Here is a 24,854-nt window from a genome sequence, read left to right as displayed (position 1 = left end):
GACCTCCACAGGCTTATGTATCTGCTCCATGGCCAAATAAATGCAGTTCCAAAGGTCCAGTTGTATTAAATTTATACTAGGAGCCCTAATAAAGGTCTCTTTTTTTTCGTCCACAGTCATGGTATGTCCAAGTATCGGCTCCTTCACACTGGATCACGGAAAGTGGAGGATCGTCAACGGATCCCGCTACGAATACAGGACCAAAATCGCCTTCCACTGTAATCCCGGCTACTACCGTCTTGGCCCCGCCCACATCCACTGCACATCCAATGGGACTTGGAGCTGGAGAAACGAGCGGCCACGCTGCAAAAGTGAGTTTAGAACGTACTATGTCTGACAGCATTTTAAAGGACCCCTGCTCTGTGCATTTTAGTGGATTCCTACTCTAACACACCACCTTCAACTCAGGAAGAGCTTGTAAATGAACTGATTAGCTGGATCAGGTCTGTTGGGAGTGGGGTGAACACTAAAATGTGCAGGGCAGGAGGTTCTCCAGGACCAGGGTTGGGAAGCACTGCTTTAGACTGCTTTCTCAGGAATTCCTTGGCAGACAAGCTTCTGAGACGGTGTCACTTCATATGAGCCTATTAGACACACCTAAATGCTAGCATTGCTTTTCTGTCAACGTATCGAGTGCATCTCAACCCAAACTCTATTTGTAATGGTGTAGCCGAGACCGTAATACTGAGAGCAGAGTAGGAGCACAGTATCCATAGTAAACACCTTGTTCTTATCATTTTTAGTGATTCTGATCCGTCCCACGGCACAGCATGGTATAAAGGGGTTTTACCATTTTAGTAGCTTATAATGATTTACTTTCACTCAGAAGTGCAAATGACCCTCACTTTCAGTATAGCTGAGCATTTACAATAACCTCCATTTCCCATAGTTTCCTAAAGTTTAGCCTTGAGAGGCTCTCGCTAGTAGGCTGGGTGTATATACATTTTGGGGATGTAAATGTAACTAGTCTGTAACTGTGATGTAACAGTTTCTTTTTAATTAAAATGCTTAACTAATATATATATAAATATTCAGCATAAACATAGAACATAGTATGTATAGTATATTGTATATAAATAGACAGTAGTATATAAATAGACAAATTGAAAATATCATAATCATAAGATAATAGAAGATTAAGAGAGTTTATAATGAACACATTCCGATTAAATTAGTAAGAGAAACAATAAAATAAAGCATAAAACAAAATCAACACAAAATGTCAGCTTTAAAATAAAAACATTATTCATAATGCATAAATAAATCAAAGCAATAAAAGTTTAAAAACTAGCAAAATAAAAACAATTTAAAACAAAGAAAGAAAAGTAATATAATAAATAAGAAAACTAAAATGATTCTAAACTCAAAAATAACAGAAATAATAATAATAATAATAAGAAGAAGAAGAAGAAGAAATAATAATAATAATAATAATAATAATAATAATAATAATAATGAAAAACAATAATACAATGATCAGAGTAGGCATCTTAAAAAAGGATTTTGGCAAAACATCAGTTTTAATCTATTAAAAGTAAATAAAAGTTCTTCAGCTTTTCACTGGAGCTACAGGGCTAATATAGCTAACACTAGATGTCAATATTCACCCAAAATCCATTCCATAAAACATGCTTGCTAAGTTCTCTCAACCCACCTCATCCGGATCTTCATTAAGGTGGTTTAGTGCACGGTTTGACTTCCACATACTGTGGACCTATGAACGTTAACAAAACCCCCCATTAGGAAGCTGAACACTGGGGTTAACCATATACAATCCCACTGTTTATCAGTTCAACAATCAAGATTAACAGTTCTGAAAACATAAATTGCAGCATTTCTGTTGTGCCCATATGCCTAAATGACACTGCGAGCACGCGAAGGGTGTCGGATCCTGCAGGAGCACCAGAATTCAGCTCATATAATAGCTGTCTATAAGTGCTACACCAAAGAGGCCTCCTTAATGAAGACTATTAACTTCTACTGTAGACAATTTAGCCTCATAGTGCCAGTGCTAAATTAAAAAGTGCACAACTTTTTGGGCCAATAGATTACATCTGAAGTAAGAGGGGAGGGGGGGGGGGTTGTGTTACTCTGCTGTAGTGTAGTGGTAAGGCCTAAGGATAGAGGGCAGTTCTGTAATGGTAGGTATGATTAAAAAGCCTGAAAAGCTCAAACGCCTGTATGGCATTGCCCCTCGTGCCTAATTAGTCCTGCTGCTAGGCATGCAGCGCTGACTAGGCTTCAACATGACAGCATACAGGGCATAAGCACGCGTCCTGTATACAGATCTAGTGTATACGGGGCACTGGATTTGTTTTATATGAGCTGATCAATCAGCTCCGGATGCTTCTTTTTTATAGCCTGGCGAAGCAGACAGCAGGACTAACAGCTTTGTCAATTATGCGCTGAGGTGTTTGCATTGGCGGCTCCCGCACTGTCCCAAAGGCTCCAGCAGCTCGCTCCGGAGTGAAGCAAATGAGGTTCACGTGGCGCGATAAGATCCCAGCATGGCCCTGTAAACGATTCCGACCGCAACTCATCATCACGTGATAGCATCGCACGCTGTCTTATTGTCGTCAGTGAAACAATCAGTGAAATCACACAGCGTCAGGCCTGATAAAGCCGCCGACCGGTATCCCAGGCCTGGCGAAAAATGAGACATACGAGTAGGGGGGAGGCGGGGGGTTGAATGTCAACTTGACACGGCAAAAAAGTAGGTGAGATGTTCTCAGGAGACAGAAGTTTCAACAATAAGCGCCTTATCTGAGTTATCTGAGGCACGGACCCTCTCCGAGGGCAGGGAGATGTCGGCGCAATTTTCCAAAATGACGGATATCAAAAGGAAGGACGGCCGAAGTGGCGTTGTAAGAGATAATGGCTCTGCCGCAGCACCCTGGCCCCCGACTCCAGCAGGCTCATATATTTATGTCAGGCCTGTGTGCTGCGTATATGTCTGGGCTCTCGATGCAGCGGCTCGCTTCGATCCGTGATACAAAATGCGCTCGGGAAGCCAATAAAGCTCACGGTGTTATCAGGATTAGTCAGCTCAGTAGCAGACGGGACATTTCTCGCCCTCCTTGTTTTCCTTTTCCCCACAGTGTGTGTTTTGAGGGATGTAGGGTGGGGGGGGGGCCATCAAATTGGGTGTAAATTACAGCTGTACCTTTGACTTTGAGGTGCGTGCCAGCTCATTCCTCTGCCTCTCTATTGCCTCTTACCACAGTTATTTCTTGCGGGATACTGCCCACTCCTCCTAATGGGAAGAAAATTGGAACTCAGACGACCTTCGGAGCGACGGCCATTTTCACCTGCGACGCTGGCTACATTCTGGTGGGCTCCACCGTGAGGGAGTGCCTGGCGTCGGGGTTGTGGAGCGGCACGGAGACGCGCTGCTTGGGTATCAGCACCAAACACCACATCAGCTGAGGATTCATTGGGAAAAACACTTCAACGCTTCAACTCTGCTACATAACACTGACATAAGCATGTCATAAACATGTCATTGTACTGATTACAGTTACTGGTCATGTTACCATAACCAGTGGCCGTTATGGCATGGCAGATGCTACAGTGTTAATGTTATGACAGTTCATAACACAGCAGGGTTGACGCTAATGGAGGCGTTAATGCTAATTTAAAGACACCAACATTATAGTGTTTACCAGAGTGTGTAATTATTATATGAATAATATATTTTATTTAATATATATTATACAAAATAAATAGCGCAAAATCAAGTGAGGATGACTGATCACTGACCCCAGATGCAGTTAATCAGACCAGACATGTTTGATACCTGTCATTCTAATACCTAGAATGGGAGATGCTAGGCTAACATTGCTAACAAACACTGGGCCTGGACTGTCGGACTGCCGATCTCATCACTGTAAATAAATGGACAGAAGTGTCTATCAGGCCTGTTCAGAGCACATCCAGAGCTTCATTACTTTAGTCTGTAAACACTCATGGAAGTGACCGGAACCACTTTGACCTTTGACCAGGATGTTATACAGATGGTAATGCAGTTCCAGTTTTACCTTATTGCCTAAATACGATCTGTCTGTGCCGGTGTCTTTGTCTTACCCCTGTGTTTTCCCTTCCTGATCATAGTCCCGCCTTGTCATTAGTGTTCCCACCTGTGCCTCCTTTGTAGCCCCACCTGCCTAATAGTCTCAGGTGTTGCTTGTTGGTCTGTTTGTATTAGTACTCCTTTTGTTTCAGTGTTTCCGGTCTAGCCTGGTCTTGTCCATGTGTGTTTGTAGCAGTTCATGGTTTGTTTGCTTGGCCTGGTTTCGATCTCGAATATTAGCTTAGCCTAGCTTAGCTTAGCTTGTTTGGTTCCTGTGTGTTTGTTTCTATTGTTGGTTTTGTTTTTGCCCTTTTGTGTTTTTTGGGTTTCTGGTTTGCTTTGTTTTGTTTTGCCAGATAAATATTACCTTTACATCTGCCTCCAAGCTCCACGAACTGTGATGGTCCTCATTTAAAAAATGTTTTTAACACATTTTGTAATGAAAATGAAGGTAATGAAATATGACTTGGTTGTGTGTTTATGAGGAGCAGTTATGAGAGCGGTGACGGTCTCAATCCATTGTTTGTTAGCCATGCTAGATTAGCATCTTCTATTCTAAACAAAAAAAGCTCACTTCAGATACCAGATAGGCCAAATACCCTATCTTGGTTGTTTGATGAGAAACACCATTACTGCCCCAGTTAGAAGTTAGAACAGGATTTAGTGTCTCAGTCATTATTTTTTTCCTTTTATTTAGGTGTTTATTCAAATAAATAAATTTGCAATCAGTCAATTATATAATAATAGTGAAAGGTCTTGTAATATTCTAGATCCCTAATGTTTTTTGGCTTAAGCATACAGTTCTAGAGAATTTGTTCATTGGTATAGAAAAAAATGTAGAGACCCTCATCTCATTTTTACAAAAAATGGTTACAGAATTATTCATGAAAGGGTCTTTAGATATTCTTCTCTGGCATTAAAGAACCCCTTTGCTACTTGCACGCTCTTTAAATTTCAAATCATGTCCCTGATGATGGCTTCCAACCACAAATAAGATAAGATAATCCTTTATTAGTCCCACAGTGGGGAAATTCTCAGTGTCACAGCAGAAAAGGATAGCAAGACACTCAGTTACAAAAATGTAAGTAAATAATTTACACTATATACACATTTTAAATAAGAATTTAAAAAAGCAATAACAATATTATTAACAAGTTATTGCAAATGACTCTTAATTGCACATGTACACATTACAGGCCCCCTCTAGATGTACATATTACAGCCCCCCTCTAGATGTGGGAGTTGATATAATCCAGGTTTCAGTCATCTCTAATAGTTACTGTCTAATTGTTGAGGGACCGTAGAAAGCATAGACAGCAAATGAGCGTGAAGCAACCACAGGTCTAGTGTCTAGTGGTTGCAATGGGATGTGTAGCTCCGCCCCTCCCCATATGTTTCAAGGACAAAACAGCCCATTTTTTCCCATCTCATTTTTCTCCTCTAAACTGCCCTTCCATCTCCAGTGTCTCCAAATTCCAACAGTTAGATGTCCTTGTGCTAAAACTGGGCCTTATTATATTTTAAACCCTTACTCTGCTATATTGTAAGAAGGCGGGACTACACTAAAGAATTAAGTGATTGACAGACAGCCTTGACTTGAAGAGACTTCACTTTCTGTTTATTACATGGAGTAGCTGAGTTGTAGAGGAACTTACATGAGCTCCTCTTACTGGACAAACCCCTCTGCATCTGTGCTGTAAACTCAATGAAGGCGGTCTGAGACAAGCTTGCTGGGAGAAGAGGGCTGGTCTACTGCAGACTCTGGTTGCAGATTTGACAACATGGCGGACAGTTTTGGCTTCATTTCTATAGATTCTAGCTAACGGAAGTCTGATGGAGGCTGCCTTCATAGTTCAGAGCTTCACTTTTAGCTACCCCTTAAAACCTAGAGGCTCACCAGGATGTCTTTTTTCCTTTGCAAACGTTCAAACTGCTTTGATATCTTCCTAAGTTGTTCTAGAGACCGTATCTCTGAGCACAGGGTGGGGGGCAGGGGGGAGTTTCACACTTTCAAATAAGCGTGACAGAAAATGAAGCAGAAGAACTGAAGTAGGAAATCAGGTTGGGGCGCAGGGTTTTTTATTTCTTGGGCGCAGCGTTAGCTTTGCAGGGGCTCAGTGAAGTGTGAGGGGCTCTCCTGGTGAGAGTGATCGTATCATCAGTCAGATCACACGGCACCGCAAGCTGCTCCAGATCTGCGGCCCACCAAACCCCACCCCACCCCTCCCAAAAAACAACCCTGGCATTCTCGCTCCACATCATGTCTTGTCTAAGCGGTGCGCTGTTCTACATTACGCTTTCCATCATGCGATCCCTCGCTGGTGCGTCTCAGCTATCCCCAAACACCTGCCTTATGCATAACAGATGCCTCAATGCCGCCGCGCAGCAACACCATCTGCAGCGGGCTTGTACGCCACCGCCTCGACAGAACTGTTTCTATGGCTAATTTCCATGACTATCAAAGACATGTCGGGGTGAGGGGGTGGTTTATTCGGACGGGATTTGTTCTGCATGGCCATGTGCGGTACTAATGATTAGGTAATCGTTTAAGGTGCTGCCGAGTCCGCCATGTCCTTTACAAGTTACACACTGTACGTTCCCATGTCCCAGTGGCTTTGTACCTACTATAAACAGCATGTAGAGATAGCAGCAGGTATGGCAGTCCCATTTGAATTGGGATTATATATATCATCAGCATATATACACCATATGTCCAAATGTTTGTGGACACCCCTTCTAATAAATGCATTCAGCTACTTAAAGTTGCACCCATTACTCACACATCCACACAGCCACCTGTCTAGTCCTTGTAGAAAAGTATTGCCAATAGAATATGACTCTTTGGCGCAGGCGTGGGCTAGAGGGGTATTAAGCCCCCCGAGCATTGAGCTGTGGAGCAGTGGAGGAACTGTGTTCTCTGGAATGATGGTCGGTGCTCCATCCAATACGTTTAGGATGAGTTGGGGAGATGAGGGTGAGGTGGACCTTACTGACGCTATTGTCACTGAATGCAATTAAACCCTCACAGCAGTGCTCTTCCAAAATCTAGAAGAAAGAGGTCCCTGGACAGTAGAGACAGAGAGCTCATTTTTTAAAACCCTTGATTTTAGAAGAAACAATGAACGAGCAGGTGTCCAAATACTTAAGTCAAATTATTAATGTAAAAAATAGCCCTTATTTACACTTAGAAAATCAACAAAACATGGCATTTTAACAGGGGTGTCCTAACTTCTTCATACGGATGTCTGAGCCATTTGGTAGTTACTATGAACCTCAGGAACTGAGGAAGTTCTTCAGTTCTAGATAGAGCCATTACAACCTTAAAGAACCATTTGGATGCTCAAACGGTTCATTTCCCAGTTGTTCTTTGGATTGGTGGGGAAAATAAGTTCAACAGTCAGAGTCAAAGAAGCCCTTTTATAGAGTACTATAAAAGTGTAAGAACTGTGTGCTAGTGGTTCATGTCTGTGTCTCTGTCCTCCAGCCGGCCACTGCGGGGAACCCGAGCGGATGGTGAACGGGCAAGTGATCGGGGAGAACTTTGGATACAGGGACACGGTGGTGTACCAGTGCAACCCCGGCTTTCGACTCATCGGCTCGTCGGTCCGCATCTGCCAGCAGGACCACACCTGGTCAGGGCACCTACCATCCTGCGTGTGTAAGTGACCGCAGCTGCTCATACAGCCACCATAGAGTGGAATGGTCATGTGATAGGAACTCGACGAGTCCACTGGTCAGCGTTTTCTCTAAGGACGCTTTACCTTCATTGCAGCTCTTATTCCATTCTTTTCAGGATACTTGGAGACTTTCACTGTCCACATTTGTCCACACCTCCAACGTTCTTGCTTCTCGCCATCCAAGTTGCCCCAAACACATTAAATGGTCAGTCCATTATTTCGTGCTGAGTCTCCTTCTCAAAGTGGAAGGATGGACAGTGGTCCTATTTTTGCTTTATCACCATAAATTTTTGAATTCCAGTCCAATTCCTGGACTTTTTTGAATCTCGCTTATGGGTTCAAGGGTGGTCATTGTGGTGTAGTAGGTAACAGCACCTCCTTCCCCAATGCAGGCTAGGGCTCATTAAAGCTGATCAGGTGACAAAGTAGCTATTTGGTAAGAATACCAAAGAGGTGCAGCACTGTGGCCCTCAAGGCTGGAGTTGCTCATCACCAGGACCATCTTCTATTATCTACAGTGGAGCTCCACGATCCAGTCAGCAGGGAGCCCTAAGCTGCTCCCTGCTTTTGTTCTATTCCAGCGTGCGGCACACCTGAGCCAGGTAATCAAGGGCTTTGGAAATGCGATTACCCGGATCAGGTGTGTTGAGCGCTGGAGAAGAGCAGAAGTTTTCCCTGCTCCGGGGTCCTGGAGGATGGAGTCGGGAACATGTGATCCGCAGGATTAGGCTGACAAACAGACGCAGAAAGTAAGCAAACCCTTTAGCCAAAACAACCACAGATAAATAAAAAGCACATTTGCAATGCAGAGATGTTTGTCTGCCTCAGAACCGAATTTTATTAGACGTGTGCAGGAGAACGTGTTCATACACACTTTGCCTTGAGTGCTAATGAATCTGCTCTAGCAGTTTAATGCATGGCTGTTTTGACAGCTGTTTGTATGCTGGGGACCTGAGGCGTGCATTTAAGGGTTAATCACAGATTAAGTGTCCGTATCTTGGAAGAAACACATTTACCCTGTTTCTTGGAAATAAAGGTGTTTGATATGCTGTGTAAATATTGCTAATAGCTCCAGAGCTGTTTAGCTTACAGTCCATACGGCACGTTTATGGAAAGCTGCAAAAACTGAGGGTTTTAAATATCTGTCTGATCTTTAAAGATTATTTTTATTCATTCCAGCCCAGGCTGCTTTTTTTGAATGACGCATGATAAAAGAATGAGCCAATCAGGACAGGGCATATATTTACACACAGTACTGAGCCAAAGGTCTGACTGAAAAAGCAGCTTTTTGGGGGCAGTAAGTGTTTATTTGCTTAGTAAAACACTGATATTAGATTTAACACTAATAATAACAGTCATACAGAAAGTGGTGGTGGTTCTCCATCACTGTGTTCATCATTAGAACCTCCTAAGTTCTCCTCATGGAGTCTAGTATTATTTAGAGTTCTCCTCAGATCAACACCTGGTTTGGTAATGGTGGTAAATCAGGGCTTAATGATGGTAAATCAGGTGAGCTGCTGCTGCTGCTGCTGATGGAGTTGAACACATCCTCCACGCTGTGCTGGCTGGACTGGGGGGTGTCCAGGAGAAACCTGGAGGAACCGAGCTCTGTTCTTCAGACTAGCTCACCGACAAGATCTCACTACTTTCTTTCTTCAGAATGAGAAGCTCTTGTTTCTCCTTTTTACTGGATTTATGTTTAGGTGCATCTGTTCTGATGGGATCTGGAGCTTCTACAGTAAAAACTGTCTCACTGCTGAGAGAAATGATTGTAAATAATAAGGTTAACTGAGTTAATAATGAGCTGGATCGTATAGTTAATAAATAACAAAATTGTTAAAGGAATTCATGTGCATTTATTTTGATCAGATTGGATCATGCAACATCTGGGCAAGGTTCTGGCAAGATAACAGTCCTCGCTTTTATTTCTACAGCCGTCAGCTGCGGTCACCCAGGAAGTCCGATCTACGGGCGCACGGTTGGCGATGGCTTCAACCTTAACGACGTGGTCAGCTTCTTCTGCAACGACGGCTACATCCTGGAGGGACCGTTCCAGGCCCAGTGTCAGGCTGACCGGCAGTGGAGCCAGCAGCCACCGACCTGCAGAGGTGGGCTCTTTCATTAAAGTTCAGCCTTAACCACAGCTGCGCTGATGGAAATGGTCTTTTTTTTCTTTTTTGCTCGCCACTTCGTTTAAAGCAAGAATGACCAATTTCGGCCAAGAGCGCTCTCAGGCTTTCACACGAGCTGAAGGGTAATTCGTCCCAATCACAGGCCTGAATTGTGACAATTTTTGGCCCCTGTGGATCAGGAGATAAGATGAGCTCTCGCAGCGCTTGTGTGTTGTGACCTGTGCACCCGAGAGCACTTGGCCAGCTAAATTGGGCCTAACCGTGGCCATTTACGATCAAACTATAACATGCTCATGCGCAGCTGATAGATTAGTTTTGAAAGAGCTTTGTGACCAAACAGCAGACGTGTGATATGAAAGCAGAGTGTAGACACACTGTTATGGTGCTCCTGTATAAATAAATGTATATATTTTTATCGTATTAGCGTAGGCAGTTTCATACCTCACACTAATTACTGGTTTATGAGTTTTTGTGGAAGTGTTTCTCAAAAGGTGATGGCATGTAGAAGTTGTAAATAGGCATTAAAATGACAGAGCTGTTGTCACAGTGATTAAGCTTGCTATTTAAATCGCCGTAAAAAAATAACAGAGACCTGCTTTTCTTTAGCCAGACGAGCAGTGTGCATGACAAGTTTTGATATTTCCAACATCTAGTTCCTGTAATCAGTACTTTTATTAAAGCAAATCAAGTTGAGCTGCTGGTGAAACCAACCAACAAATACATAGTCAGACTCAAGCCTGAGTCAAGTGTCAAAGCAAAGCAAAAGAGTCGTGTCATGTGTCAAGCCTCTGACTGGCAGTCTGAGTTAAGTCTGGAGTCTCTAAGTAAGAGTCTGAGTTAAGTCTGGAGTCTCTAAGTAAGAGTCTGAGTTAAGTCTGGAGTCTCTAAGTGAGAGTCTGAGTTAAGTCTGGAGTCTCTAACTGAGAGTCCAAGTTGAGTCTGGAGTCTCTGAGTGGCAGTCTGAGTTAAGTCTGGAGTCTCTGAGTGGCAGTCTGAGTTAAGTCTGGAGTCTCAGACTGGCAGTCTGAGTCAAGTCCAGAGTCTCTGACTGGCAGTCTGAGTTAAGTCTGAAGTCTCTGACTGGCAGTCTGAGTTAAATCTTGAGTCTCTGACTGGCAGTCTGAGTTAAGTTATGAGTCTCTGACTGGCAGTCTGAGTAAAGTCTGGAGTCTCTGGCAGTCTGAATTTAGTCTGGAGTCTCTGACTGGCAGTTTGAGTTAAGTTTTGAGTCTCTGACTGGCAGTCTGAGTTAAGTTTTGAGTCTCTGAGTGAGAGTCTGAGTAAAGTCTGGAGTCTCTGACTAGCAGTCTGAGTTTAGTCTGGAGTCTCTGACTGGCAGTCTGAGTCAAGTCTAGAGTCTCTGACTGGCAGTCTGAGTTTAGTCTGGAGTCTCTGACTGGCAGTCTGAGTCAAGTCTAGAGTCTCTGACTGGCAGTCTGAATTTAGTCTGGAGTCTCTGACTGGCAGTTTGAGTTAAGTTTTGAGTCTCTGACTGGCAGTCTGAGTTAAGTTTTGAGTCTCTGAGTGAGAGTCTGAGTAAAGTCTGGAGTCTCTGACTAGCAGTCTGAGTTTAGTCTGGAGTCTCTGACTGGCAGTCTGAGTTTAGTCTGGAGTCTCTGACTGGCAGTCTGAGTAAAGTCTGGAGTCTCTGACTAGCAGTCTGAGTTTAGTCTGGAGTCTCTGACTGGCAGTCTGAGTCAAGTCTAGAGTCTCTGACTGGCAGTCTGAGTTTAGTCTGGAGTCTCTGACTGGCAGTCTGAGTCAAGTCTAGAGTCTCTGACTGGCAGTCTGAATTTAGTCTGGAGTCTCTGACTGGCAGTTTGAGTTATGTTTTGAGTCTCTGACTGGCAGTCTGAGTTAAGTTTTGAGTCTCTGAGTGAGAGTCTGAGTAAAGTCTGGAGTCTCTGACTAGCAGTCTGAGTTTAGTCTGGAGTCTCTGACTGGCAGTCTGAGTCAAGTCTAGAGTCTCTGACTGGCAGTCTGAGTTTAGTCTGGAGTCTCTGACTGGCAGTCTGAGTCAAGTCTAGAGTCTCTGACTGGCAGTCTGAATTTAGTCTGGAGTCTCTGACTGGCAGTTTGAGTTAAGTTTTGAGTCTCTGACTGGCAGTCTGAGTCAAGTCTGGAGTCTCTGACTGGCAGTTAAGTCTGAGTTTAGTCAGGCTTGAGTCTGTGGGGATGTGAGGCGGAGTTGAGTGTTAAATCTGTGGCATAAATTGCATATTAATTACAGGGAGAGCGTATAACGTTAAAATAATTCATATTTAACGGAATGTTAATGTCCTCATACTGTTTGCTTTTTGTGCTTTTAGCTTACCGAATATCAGCAATATGAAATGTGTAACATGTAAAAGTATGTATTTTTGTCACATCATCCACCCCTATAAATACCCATGTCTGTGTAGATCCAGCTGAGATAATGATACTGCCTTAATACCATCTTTTGCCAAATTTAAATATGCTTTACATTAATAATCCTCTTAATAGCTGGTTCTGGCAGTATGTGTAAGCAGTTCTCAGTGGGTGATGACAGATGGAAGTTGTAAGTGAGCATAAAAGTAACAGTGCTGTATATACAGAGGCAGGTGGCAGTGGGAATGCACATTAAAAGGCAATTATGAATAATTAGGCTATTAAAGTTATGTTGAATGCAACCTCTGTAAAGTGTCTCGCTATTGTGTGCATCTTGTTATGTTGGGCCAGTGAAACCCATGAGTCATATTTTGTTTTTATTATGCTGTTTCCTCAGTGGTGAACTGCACCGATCCGGGTATACCAGCCAATTCCATACGGAAGAGCAAGATAGAGTTCGGAAACTTCACCTTCGGAACAGTGGTGTCATTCGACTGCAATCCTGGCTATTATCTGTTTGGAGCGTCGGTGCTGACCTGCCAGCCCGTGGGTTACTGGGACAGGCCGCTACCAGAGTGCATCGGTATGTTATCATTAGTCTCCCTTCTGTCTCAATACTCCTTTACTTTGCTCAGCTCAGCAGTTCAGACCGGAAGAGTCTATATGACTGTCCAATTACTTTAAAAAAACTACATACACATTTAATAAAGGGTTAAATTGATGCTGATTAACTGCTTGTTTGCATGATGGTAAAATCTCATATTGATTATTACACTGTAAAAAAAAAAAAAGAAAGGTCTGATGGATGCTTGGCTCCAACTGTTTGGCTATGAATGTTTTCTGTACCGATTTTAGGGGCTAAAAATGAAGATATTAGCTGATATAATGGATCTGAAAAACTTTACATGACCCACACACACACACAAACCCCAAAACCATGGCAAAAGCACACAGTCTACTGGCTTAAAGAGTCCACCTGCTCTTAGCTAAGTCTCTGCTCACACCTACTTTAGCTGAGTGCCTCTGGTTCTCTCAGTTCTCTCGGTTCTCTCACCTTTCTAGCTCTCTCAGTGTGAGTGAGTGAGTGAGTGTGTGAGTGTGTGTGTGTGTGTGTGTGAGAGAGAGAGAGCTGGGGCATTAAAAGGGGCTGGGAGCTCCTCCCTAATCAGTTGCACCCGAATGTGTGATCAGGTAAGAGCTCCCAGCACCGGATGACAGGGAAACACAGCAAATGTCACAAATGTTCTTAATTGTCACACTTCAACTCAATCGACGTCGTAAATATACTGACGACCACAAGAGGAACTCCAGGTCTAAGCTAAGGTTCTTTGTGGTAAAAATGAACAGGGTGTCCAAAGACCGCTGCTATCACGCCCTGTGGTAAATACTAACGTTCTAAACCTGTCTGGTTTAAGCATGACAATTTAAAGCCATTAACGTCCTGACATGTTGTCCAGATGATTGATAATTCCTGATGTAACTGGACCTGCTTGTGGTGTGGATTGATTAGATTCAGTGGAATTTAGGATGTACACAAAAATTAACACAGCACAAAACACATCAGGTTCAGAGCGTTAGTATTTACCACAGGGCGTGATGTCAGCGATTTTCAGACACCCTTTTCATTTCTGCCGTTAAAAAAATGAACAATGGATTTACAAGCTAACCGTGGTTATAAAGGCTGGTTTAAACCTACTGCAGACACAAGGCCAAACTGACGCAATAGCGGACTAAACTGCCATGTGCGAGTGCGTAGTTTTACGTAAGCACACCTCAATCATTGGCCTCAATACTGCCTTCTCCATCTATCAGCCAACCTCAACAGAAGCTCCTCCCCTTTAAGCACCAGCCAGCTATACTGTGAGTGTGTTCAGTGAGTGTTTACGCTGGGGTCTGTTTTTAATAGCACAAAGAATTAGAGGGTTTTGGGTCATCACAAATTTAGAGTTCACATAGCTTTATGCTAATATCTAATATATGTGACTTCTGGAGAAAAGGGGACCTCCCTGTAACTCCACCCTCACTCAGTTATCTACACAATCCCAGAATTCCTTTACAAATACGTAAACACTGGGGTCTGTTTCCAGCTGCTTCCACCTTCGTGTTCCAGCTTCCAGCTTTCAAGCAAATAATAATGGTAAATAATGGTAAAACTATGCCTCAGCCTTTAAATATTAATGTCGCATTATTTTCAGCATCAACGCCATCGACAACAACTAATCGCTGTAGCCCTAGCGTATTTCTTCCAGTAAAGTATTTAAATAGCTTAGTTAGGTCAGTCAGCTCCGCTGCTTTAGTCCTGATTGATTCTTTGACCTTTGGAAAAACTCTGATTAATGGTAGAAATAATCAGCTGATTATTCACTCACTAATGTAATTTACAGTGACAGTCCTGGAGCACAGTGGAATGCAGATTCCCCATCATGTGTAGAAATGTGCTCCAGTTTAAAGGGAGTATCTGTGCTCAGTGGAGGTTCAGTCAGAGGCACTAAGAAAGTGCTTCAATCAGCCGGCAATGGAGTGCAGCCAGGAACATAAAAACCACTGGACTTTCCTGGGTAGAACAGTTCATTCTCTTTGTAGTGTTTAGTTTTCTGCTTCTTTTTAGTCTACCATTCAGAAGCCGAGAATCACGGCTCACAAGGTTACACTCTAATGGATGAGGGTATCTGACTGCAGAGCTCTTTTTGAGTTACCTCAACTTAGCTCCTAACTCACATTTTTTACTCCTGCATCTCAGTTTGGTCAACAACCGACTGACATACAACATACTGAGTCGAGCCTCATTACTAAATTATTAATTATTGAATTATTTAAATACTGTGTAGGATGTTTAGTCTGTGGCTCCTCCCCACCTGAAGCTGTTTATGTCCGTCTGCAGGTTAGAACTGGAGGGTTGTGGTGGGAGGAGGTTGTGGTGTTCATGGGATTTGAACATATGATCTCCTGTCTCATGGGAAGCAGGCAGTTAGACAGTTGCTCAACTCAGTATGTGCTGTTGAGGCTTGCACGACTTCACAGCTTTCCCTTACATAGAAAGAGGAAGCTCTAGGCATGCAGTGGAACTGTGTTCTCTGGAATGATGGATGGTGCTCCAGCCTTCTTCCCTGGACAGTAGAGACAGTTACTCCAACAGAACAGGATAAACTCAGAAGCAGGAAAAACTCAAAAGCAGAATGAGAAGGTGTCCCAATACTTTTGTCCAAACACGGTATCAGGGAGGGTCTCGTACAAAGGGAACTTCATGGTGAGGTCAGAAACTGATGTTGAACAAGAAAGGTGTAAAGTGTTCGGGTTGAGGTCAGGAGGTCAAGTGCAGGCCAGTCAAGTTCTTCTACAGCAAACTCACTCATCCTTGTCTTTATGGACCTTGCTTTGAGCACTGGCGCGCAGTCATGTTGGAAGAGGAAGGGGCCGTCTCCAAACTGTTCCTGCAAAGTGGGGAGCATGAAACTGACCAAAATCTCTGGGTCTGCTGAAGCATTAAGAGTTCTTCTCACTGGAACTAAGGGGCTGAACCCAACTCCTGAAAAACAACCCCACACCATAATCCCCCCTCCACCAAACTTTACACTTGGCACAATGCAGTCAGTCAAGTACCGTTCTCCTGGCGACCGCCAAACCCAGACTTGTCCATCGGATTGCCAGACGGAGAAGTGTGATTTGTCACTCCAGAGAGTACCACTGCTCTAGAGTCCAGTAGCATTGTGCTTTACACCACTGCATCCCACACTTTGCTTTGCGCTTGGTGATGTAAGGCTTGGATGCAGCTGCTCAGCCATGGAAACCCATTCCATGAAGCTCTCCTGGTCACAATGTGCCTCAGCAGATGCTGACCCCCCTCTGACATTTTATGTGGCCTACCACTTAGTGGCTGAGTTGCTGTATGTTCACTAAAAGCGACCCATTCTAGAAGCAGTCTGCATGCCTAGGTGCTTGGTTCTATACACCTGTGGCCATAGAATTGATTGGAACACCTGAAGTTAAGGCTTTGAATGGGTGAGTGAATACTTTTGGCAATATAGTGTATGGATAACAGAGTAGAGGTTGACTTTAAAAGTTTGAAGATTTTTAATGCCTGTGCTAGCTTACCCTGAAGACTCTGGGACGGATTACGATGCTCTTTGAAATCCCTGGGAGGTCCAAGTATCTTTGGAGGGACCCCCGGCATTCCAGAAATAACATGTGGAAAATAATATTAATAATTAATAAATAAACTGAACTCTCTGAACTGAAACACTCACAAGTGAGAGATCCCACAGCAGTTTACATGCATGTTTGTTTTCTTACGAGCCAAACTGTGTTGCAATGCAAAAGCAGAAGTAGTCCTACACACATTGATGCTCACACCACCATCACACTGTGCAGTGTGCCATTTAAATAGAGATATGACTCATGACTGCCATGAGTCCCTAACAGTATTACACTCTGAGTGCCTGAGAACAAATTACATTTCGCCATTTATGTCAATTCATTTAGCAAGCTTTACATGGACTGAATCCATATTTGCAGTGGACTGTCTCAAGTAGCTGACAGAGGGGAATCAGCACGGCCTTGTGGACCTGGATGCTTTCTCTGAATTACAAATTAAGTGTCAGTAATTTTGGTTAAGAAATAATCAGTTTATGGAACACTGAATACTGTCTAAGTAGATAAAGCCAAACCAGCTCTCTCATTGGTTAGGACTTCACTGGTAGAACCGAATACCTAGCGCATCAGACTGGGACCACCAACACAATTAGGAACTAACCAATAACATTGAAATTGACATGAACCGCAGATAACATGCCCATGCGGGCCTGTATGAGTAGCCCATCAGGGAAGCAGAACGTTTTGTCCATGTTGGCCTCACATACAGATGCCCACCAGGGTCCCAGGTTGCCTCAGAATGAAACACACTGATTGGCTGCTGCAACGGCTCACAGTAGTCATGTAGCATAGCATAGCATACCATAGCTAATTATTTTTAAGAATTTATTCCCAGGTCGTATGCATATTCGTATTGCATTGCTGGTTTCTTGGTGTCCTCTTGGTGTTATGTTGCTGTGGCATGCAGTTACTGTAGCTAGCTGTAGAGATGGAGCCGACTGGATGTTTGAGCCGACTGGATTTAGCCTTTAGCTTTTAGCCTAGCAGCAACACAGCACCCGCTCGCTTCCCCGTCTTCCCAGCACCTCTGTTCCACACAACAGCACTTGCTCCAGTTAGATTTCACCCAGGCAGCTAGCGTTAGCTTTTAGCCTTGTTAAGGGCAGTGGTGGCTCAGTGGTTAGAGCGCCGGGCTATCGATAACAGGGTTGTGGGTTCAATTCCCGGGCTTGGCAAGCTGCCACTGTTGGGCCCTTGAGCAAGGCCCTTTACCCTCTCTACTCCCCGGGCGCTGGAGTTGGCTGCCCACCGCTCTGGGTGTGTGTGTGTACTCACTGCCCTAGATCACTAGTGTGAGTGTGTGTTCACTATCGCAGATGGGTTAAATGCAGACGACACATTTCGCTGTACAGTGACAAATATGTGCACCTTAGTTTCCATATTCCCAAAGTAGCTATTGTGTTTAGCCTCCAAAGGCTTTCTCTAGGGGGCTGGGTGTGTGTAAATCTAACGGTTCTGTTTTGGTTCTGCTGGACTTTCTGCATTGAGAACAACCAACCAAAACTGCTTAAGTGCACTGTCGTTAGCTTAGTGCTGAGGTACTACTAGAGGTCTGTTAAAATACTAGGAGAAATTAGCATTATCATTCTTTTTTAATAGATTTTTGACATGTGGCCTGAGGGTAAAGGGCCTAACTGGAGCAAGTGCTTCCTGAACTGAAGACCATAGTCCGATAGTCAAGGTATTCGAGCAGCCTTGGGCCTTTGAGGCCCCTAGCAGTCAGACATCCCTGGGCACTGGCCCAACTGGCCCGGTCAGTAATCCATCACTGCAAAGACGTCCATCTGAATGAGCAGGAATGGACTTACTGTTGCAACGCGTTGCTCAATATAAGCCCAATCGCTCAGCAAAAAGCCCAGCAGTGAAGAGATCATTTTTACTTTAGATTAAAAGAGCTAACTTTTAAAGCTGAGAAGCTGGAGAAGCAGAATGTTCCCTCTCTAAATCCTAACACTTATAACCGTACGAAAAAACCTCCAGTAATTACGCCAATAGTTTTTTGGGGTTTTTTTCTGTGGGTTTCTATAGCTGAGCCTGGTGTTGGGGGGCTTAGTTAGGGAGATGTGCTCATTTGCCTGTGAGGCAGTATAATTGGCTCGTGCCACCCCCGTCCCCCGTAATTGGTACATAACCTGGGGAACCTGGCTCCTCGCTGTACTTCCTCTGTCCCCGGCTCGCTGTGTTCGGCGCGTAGAGAGCGCGCTGCGGCTCTGGCATTCCTGTTTTTCCCAAGCGTGTGAAATTTCTCATTTCTCTTTATCTGCGCGTTTGGAGACGGTACACCGCGGCAGGAAGTGGAATTTTAATGAGGAAGCCGATCTCCCTTGCCAGGCAATCGCTCTCCGGAATAGCACAGACATCGTTCTTTCTCATCATCGCTTTTGTTCAGGTGCATTTCAGACGGAGATATTTGAACTTACTTCAAATGACCTCATTTCCTCACCCCATCCAACTTGTCCTCCCCCACCACATAAGTGACAAACAAAATATCCAAATACAACAGAATTCATTTTATTACCCTGCTGTAGTGAAGGCAGTCTTTGAACAGTTTCAAGGGCCCAGATGTTCACAGCTGGTTTGAAATGTGAATGTGTTAAAACTGTTTAAGCTACACTAAACACTAAAACTCCATATAGAAACTAAGCTGCATGTTTTAAATGGATTATATATATATATATATTTGTATATATATATATACAAATGATCAGCCTCCAGCAGTCTAGCTCCTGTTGAAGTTATAAGGTGTGTTTCAACCCAAACTTCTTTCAATTAAGGCATAAATACAGGGCCGCCAATCAGACGAGAGCTCGTTTACATATATCAGTGTTAAAGGTAAAGCACCAGCCTGTGTAAAGATCATATACATCTCCCACCTTCTCAGCACATTTGGGGACAATAATGAGCATGCAGAGGCGGGGCTTAGTAAGGAGGACAAAGGGTGGACAGCAAGCTTTAAAAGTGGGAAAAATCTTTAACCTCTAGGGGGCGCACATGCCATGTTTAGAACGGGATTTTCTTTACTGCATAAAATGAAAACTGGTTTTTAATTGGATAATTGGTTTTAACAGAATGCTGCAAGAAGAATTTTTGTAAATAATTGTTAGTTTATTTATTTATCTGTTTAGTAGAGTTTCTCAGCTCACGCTTTCCAGGTTACCAATCAGCTCACTGATTTCACAGCTTTTTGCTAGGCTAAGACATGGATATTGGCATTATTTTGGACGGTGAGGACTTACTTATTGCCCAAAACCTCAAAGTACACTTCAGTCTCCTTTAGAGATGCAGTTTCTATTACTGGTGTTTTGACATCTTATATATCCTAGAAGGTTTACTTAACCTCTTTAAAAAGCTGGCGGTGCTGGTGAAGATAAACCCAGGTTTGTCATCATTTTCCAGGTTTTCTACAGCAAAAAATACAGGAAGGTTTTTAATATCCACTGGAGGAGCTCTAATACGTGCACTTGAAGACTACAAACTTTTTTTCAGACATGAGGTGACATCCGCCTGGAAAAATACAGACACATGAATTCAGACGGGTCTAAAATGATCAGCCGATCAGTGGGTTCATTAAAAAACAGAAGGTAATTCAACCCATTGTTTTCTCAGAGAGCGGCGGAGAAAAACACAGGTTGATCCAGACAGAAATAAACTCACAGAGAAGCTCCCATGAAAGAGGGAATTACTACGGCCCCATGTAAATGTATTCCTGTCTAAGTTCCAAGTCTCTGAGCGCACGTATCAGAGCTCCCGCAGTGGATATTAAAAACGCTCCATATCAATAAAGAACAAACAAAGAAAAGGCAAAAGGTTTTAGACAATACGTCGGCCCTCTCTGTCCAAAACGATGCCATCATCAATGTCTTAGCTTGGCAAAAATGAGCCAAACAGTGGAATCAGTGAGCTGGTCGCTATGGAAACCAGGTGAGCATGAGCTGGGTTTTCGGTTGGACGGCCTGACATGCTGAATTGGTGTTTGCTGGTGGTTGATGATGTACGGGCAGTCGGCCATGACTTCCGACAGTCTTTTTCCACATGTGGCTGCACAGCCACTGAAACTAGGCTCACGCTTTCCTGGTTACCATAGCGACCAGCTCGCTGATTTTGGACGGAGCGGTCTTACTTAAGTACTCTTCAAACGCAGCCCTGGGGAGATCCAGTCCCATTACTGGTGTTTTGATATCGATGTCTTAGATTAGCAAAGATGAACTAAACAGCAAAATCAGCGAGCAGGTCACTATGGTAACCAGGAAAGTGTGAGCTGAGTTTCAGTGGATGCCCGAAGTCTGTTGGAACTCATGACCGACGGCCCGAACATCATCAGACACCAGAAAACACCAATTCAGCTTGTCGAATTTGACCAAGCATTTCCGAACAGGCCCAACAGTTGGTGTTGGTGGCCTTCAGGATGTTTTGGGTGGTGTGCTCTGGCCTTCAGGATGTTTGGTTGGTGTGCTCTGGCCTTCAGGATGTTTTGGTTGATGTGAGCTGGCCTTCAGGATGTTTGTTTGGTGTGCTCTGGCCTTCAGGATGTTTGGTTGGTGGATGTGCTCTGGCCTTTAGGATGTTTGTTTGGTGGATGTGCTCTGGCCTTCAGGATGTTTGGGTGGTGTACTCTGGCCTTCAGGATGTTTGGTTGGGTGGTGTGCTTTGGCCTTTAGGATGTTTAGTTGGTGTGCTCTGGCCTTCAGGATGTTTGGTTGGTTGGTGTGCTCTGGCCTTCCGAATGTTTGGTTGGTTGGTGTGATCTGGCCTTCAGGATGTTCGGTTGGTGTGCTCTGGCCTTTAGGATGTTTAGTTGGTGTGCTCTGGCCTTCAGGATGTTTGGTTGGTTGGTGTGCTCTGGCCTTCCGAATGTTTGGTTGGTTGGTGTGCTCTGGCCTTCAGGATGTTTGGTGGATGTGCTCTGGTCTTTAGGATGTTTGGTTGATGTGCTCTGGCCTTCAGGATGTTTAGTTGGTGTGCTCTGGCATTCAGGATGTTTGGTTGGGTGGTGTGCTCTGGCCTTCAGGATGTTTGGTGGATGTGCTCTAGCCTTCAGGATGTTTGGTTGGTGTGCTCTGGCCTTCAGGATGTTTAGTTGGTGTGCTCTGGTCTTCAGGATGTTTGGTTGGGTGGTGTGCTCTGGCCTTCAGGATGTTTGGTTGGGTGGTGTGCTTTGGCCTTCAGGATGTTTGGTTGGGTGGTGTGCTTTGGCCTTCAGGATGTTTGGTTGGTGTTCTCTGGCCCTCAGGATGTTTGGTTGGGTGGTGTGCTCTGGCCTTCAGGATGTTTGGTGGATGTGATCTGGCCTTCAGGATGTTTTGGTTGATGTGAGCTGGCCTTCAGGATGTTTTGGTTGATGTGAGCTGGCCTTCAGGATGTTTAAGTGGTGTGCTCTGGTCTTTAGGATGGTTGGGTGGTGTGCTCTGGCCTTCAGGATGTTTGGTTGGGTGGTGTGCTTTGGCCTTCAGGATGTTTGGTTGGGTGGTGTGCTCTGGCCTTCAGGATGTTTGGTTGGGTGGTGTGCTATGGTCTTCAGGATGTTTGGTTGATGTGCTCTGGCCTTCAGGATGTTTAGTTGGTGTGCTCTGGCCTTCAGGATGTTTGGTTGGGTGGTGTGCTCTGGCCTTCAGGATGTTTGGTGGACGTGCTCTAGCCTTCAGGATGTTTGGTTGGTGTGCTCTGGCCTTCAGGATGTTTGGTTGGTGTTCTCTGGCCCTCAGGATGTTTGGTTGGGTGGTGTGCTTTGGCCTTCAGGATGTTTGGTGGATGTGATCTGGCCTTCAGGATGTTTTGGTTGATGTGAGCTGGCCTTCAGGATGTTTAAGTGGTGTGCTCTGGTCTTTAGGATGGTTGGGTGGTGTGCTCTGGCCTTCAGGATGTTTGGTTGGGTGGTGTGCTCTGGTCTTCAGGATGTTTGGTTGATGTGCTCTGGCCTTCAGGATGTTTAGTTGGTGTGCTCTGGCCTTCAGGATGTTTGGTTGGGTGGTGTGCTTTGGCCTTCAGGATGTTTGGTGAATGTGCTCTAGCCTTCAGGATGTTTGGTTGGTGTGCTCTGGCCTTCAGGATGTTTGGTTGGGTGGTGTGCTTTGGCCTTCAGGATGTTTGGTTGGTGTTCTCTGGCCCTCAGGATGTTTGGTTGGGTGGTGTGCTCTGGCCTTCAGGATGTTTTGGTTGATGTGAGCTGGCCTTCAGGATGCTTGGGTGGGGTGCTCTGGACATAAAACTAAAAATATGGACAAATCAGATTGTGCCGTTTACTGTAATTTATTGTTTCTTAAAGGTAAGGTTAAAATTAGTCTCGTAATTAACTGACTTTGACTTTTTTTTAGTGATGTCACAAAACTCCAGTACATGTAAATGTAAATGTGCCCTTGGATGAAGTCTCAAAGTTTACTTTGCCAACCAGAAGCTTGAGTATAAGTGTATCTGAGGATGAGGTCACACTGTCCCCACTGACCACCTCTGTCCTGCCTTTCAGAGGTGGACTGCGGCCACCCCGGCGTTCCGCCCCACGGCGTCCTGATCGGAGACAAGTTCACCTTCGGCTCGGCGGTGCGCTACACCTGCACGGGAGGCCGGGAGCTGATCGGGGACTCTGGACGCACCTGCCAGCTCAGCGGCCACTGGAGCGGCTCGCTGCCTCACTGCTCAGGTCAGGCTCCCTCGGGGACGGGCGTTGGAGAGAGAGTGCGGCGTTTCAGCCGTTATCGGGGCTACCAGTGTAGGCTTTGTGTCAGTGAGGGTAGCGGTCAGTGGACGTGGATTTAGTCACACCGGAGGCCTGCTCATTTCAGCGCTGAAGATAAGGAATTGTGCAGCCTTTTTTTTCCCTCAGAGCCATTTTTATCTCTTTATTCTTGCTGGAGATAGAGGCTGGAGACGTTAAAGAAAGCGAGAGAGCATGAGTGAGAGTTGGGGAGGTAAAGAAGAGAAAATAGTAGTGGGGTAAGGCAGGCCTAGGGTAGCTGTCTGAGACTGATAGAAACAGTGAAGTTGATGTATGAATTATGCAGCCATTTAAAATCTGGAAGTCAGTGGGCCTCGTTCACCAACAAATTTCTTCTTAAAACCCTTTAAAACAATTACTGATATTTTCTTATTGCTAGATAAAACCATTTGGGATTTGTTCAATTTACGGGATCAGTGGGATCAAATTCTGTGAACAGTTCCACACTTTTAAACTTATCATGAATCTGACCTAGACTTTCTGTAAGGATCTTTCCTTGTAGTCAGATGTTGGTAAATGAGGCCCTATCTTTGTACAACTTCACAACTTCAGCAAACCAAAGACAGCTGTGGATGGTTCTAAAGCAGTGGTTCTCAATCCTGGACCTGGAGGCACCCTGCCCCGCACATTTTAGAGGACTCCCTGTATTTACTCTGAAAGGCCTTGGTAATGGACTGATTTGCGGAATCAGGTGTGGTGGGAGCCGGGAAAGTGTGAAACTCTAAAATGTGCAGGGCAGTGGTGGGCAGCCTTCGCTGCGACACCTGGAGAGCAGAGAGGGTTAAGGGCCTTGCTCAAGGGTCTAACAGTGGCAGCTTGGCGAACCTGGGTGTCGAACCCACAACCCTGTCCCCAGTAACCCACTGCTCAGTGGTAGTGTTGGGTATTTCAGTTTAAATCCTTTAACCCATCAAATAATCAGCAAAATATCTCATTCTTTAAAACTGGAGTGTTGGTTTGACCTTTTCACCAATTATAACAAAAAAATTTTATACACTTTATTTTGTATTATATTTTGAAACAAAGCATGAGATCAAATATCTGTAAATGTGACTTCACAACTTTAAAGGCTTGATTTTTTTACATTTCCATGCTAATATAGGGTCAAGCCTTGCAATCCAGGGCCCTGATATTCTGGCGGACTAAGTTGCGACCTCCATGACCTGAAGTTGGGGGAGTGTATACTACTAGAATACTAGGTCATCAGCAGATGGCTCACTCTCTCTCTATCACACCACTTTAGTGCTGGCCAATGGCATCTTCCAACTGATGGATCGGAGCTGGGTGCCCGGCGCTTTCCTCCGAGTGTGTTGGTTGCCCCTCCAAGTGTGTTGGTAGCCCGGTTACGCAGCATTGCCAGCAGTTTAAAAAGGCTTGATTGGAATGTGTTGGAAGAAGCGTGTGTCAGTCCTCACCCTCCCAGTGTCGGCAGCATTACATGTGACTGGGCAGAGTACTAACGGGTGGGTTGGGTAATTCGCTCTGAAATCTAAAATTGGGTAAAAAGAAAGCCAGAGCCATAGAGTCTGGTGCTTTTTAGCACTCTGCATGGCCAGGAAAGCATTGTTTGTCTGACATGCAACCACATGAGTGTTGTTTTGTGGGATGTGTAGGGGCAGCAAGGCAGAAGAAATGGCAGATCTGTGAGAAACGAAGTAGTTAAACACTGGAAAACACATGAGGATATCTTGCTTACAAACCTGTGTCCTATCATGACTATTAAAACCTGTGCAGATTAAAAACTGGTGCAGATCTGCCATCCGCTGACA

General features: G+C 44.5%; 1 protein-coding gene across 3 annotated transcripts in view; it reads left to right on the top strand.

The window, feature by feature from the left end:
* Window positions 1-24,854, top strand: part of csmd3a (CUB and Sushi multiple domains 3a) — a 519,096-nt gene that overhangs the window by 389,962 nt on the left and 104,280 nt on the right. For all 3 annotated transcript variants that reach the window (XM_072692429.1, XM_072692430.1, XM_072692428.1), the window contains exons 51-56: window positions 117-311; window positions 3,224-3,397; window positions 7,554-7,727; window positions 9,681-9,854; window positions 12,625-12,810; window positions 22,837-23,010. In XM_072692429.1, coding sequence (XP_072548530.1) covers window positions 117-311; window positions 3,224-3,397; window positions 7,554-7,727; window positions 9,681-9,854; window positions 12,625-12,810; window positions 22,837-23,010 — 1,077 coding nt within the window. The remainder of the gene's footprint in view (window positions 1-116; window positions 312-3,223; window positions 3,398-7,553; window positions 7,728-9,680; window positions 9,855-12,624; window positions 12,811-22,836; window positions 23,011-24,854) is intronic.

The sequence above is a fragment of the Salminus brasiliensis genome, chromosome 1, assembly GCF_030463535.1.
Source record: "Salminus brasiliensis chromosome 1, fSalBra1.hap2, whole genome shotgun sequence".
NCBI classification, from domain to species: Eukaryota; Metazoa; Chordata; class Actinopteri; order Characiformes; family Bryconidae; genus Salminus; species Salminus brasiliensis.
The sequence above is the reverse complement of the archived record's forward strand: the minus strand, read 5'-3'. Positions and strand labels throughout refer to the sequence as shown.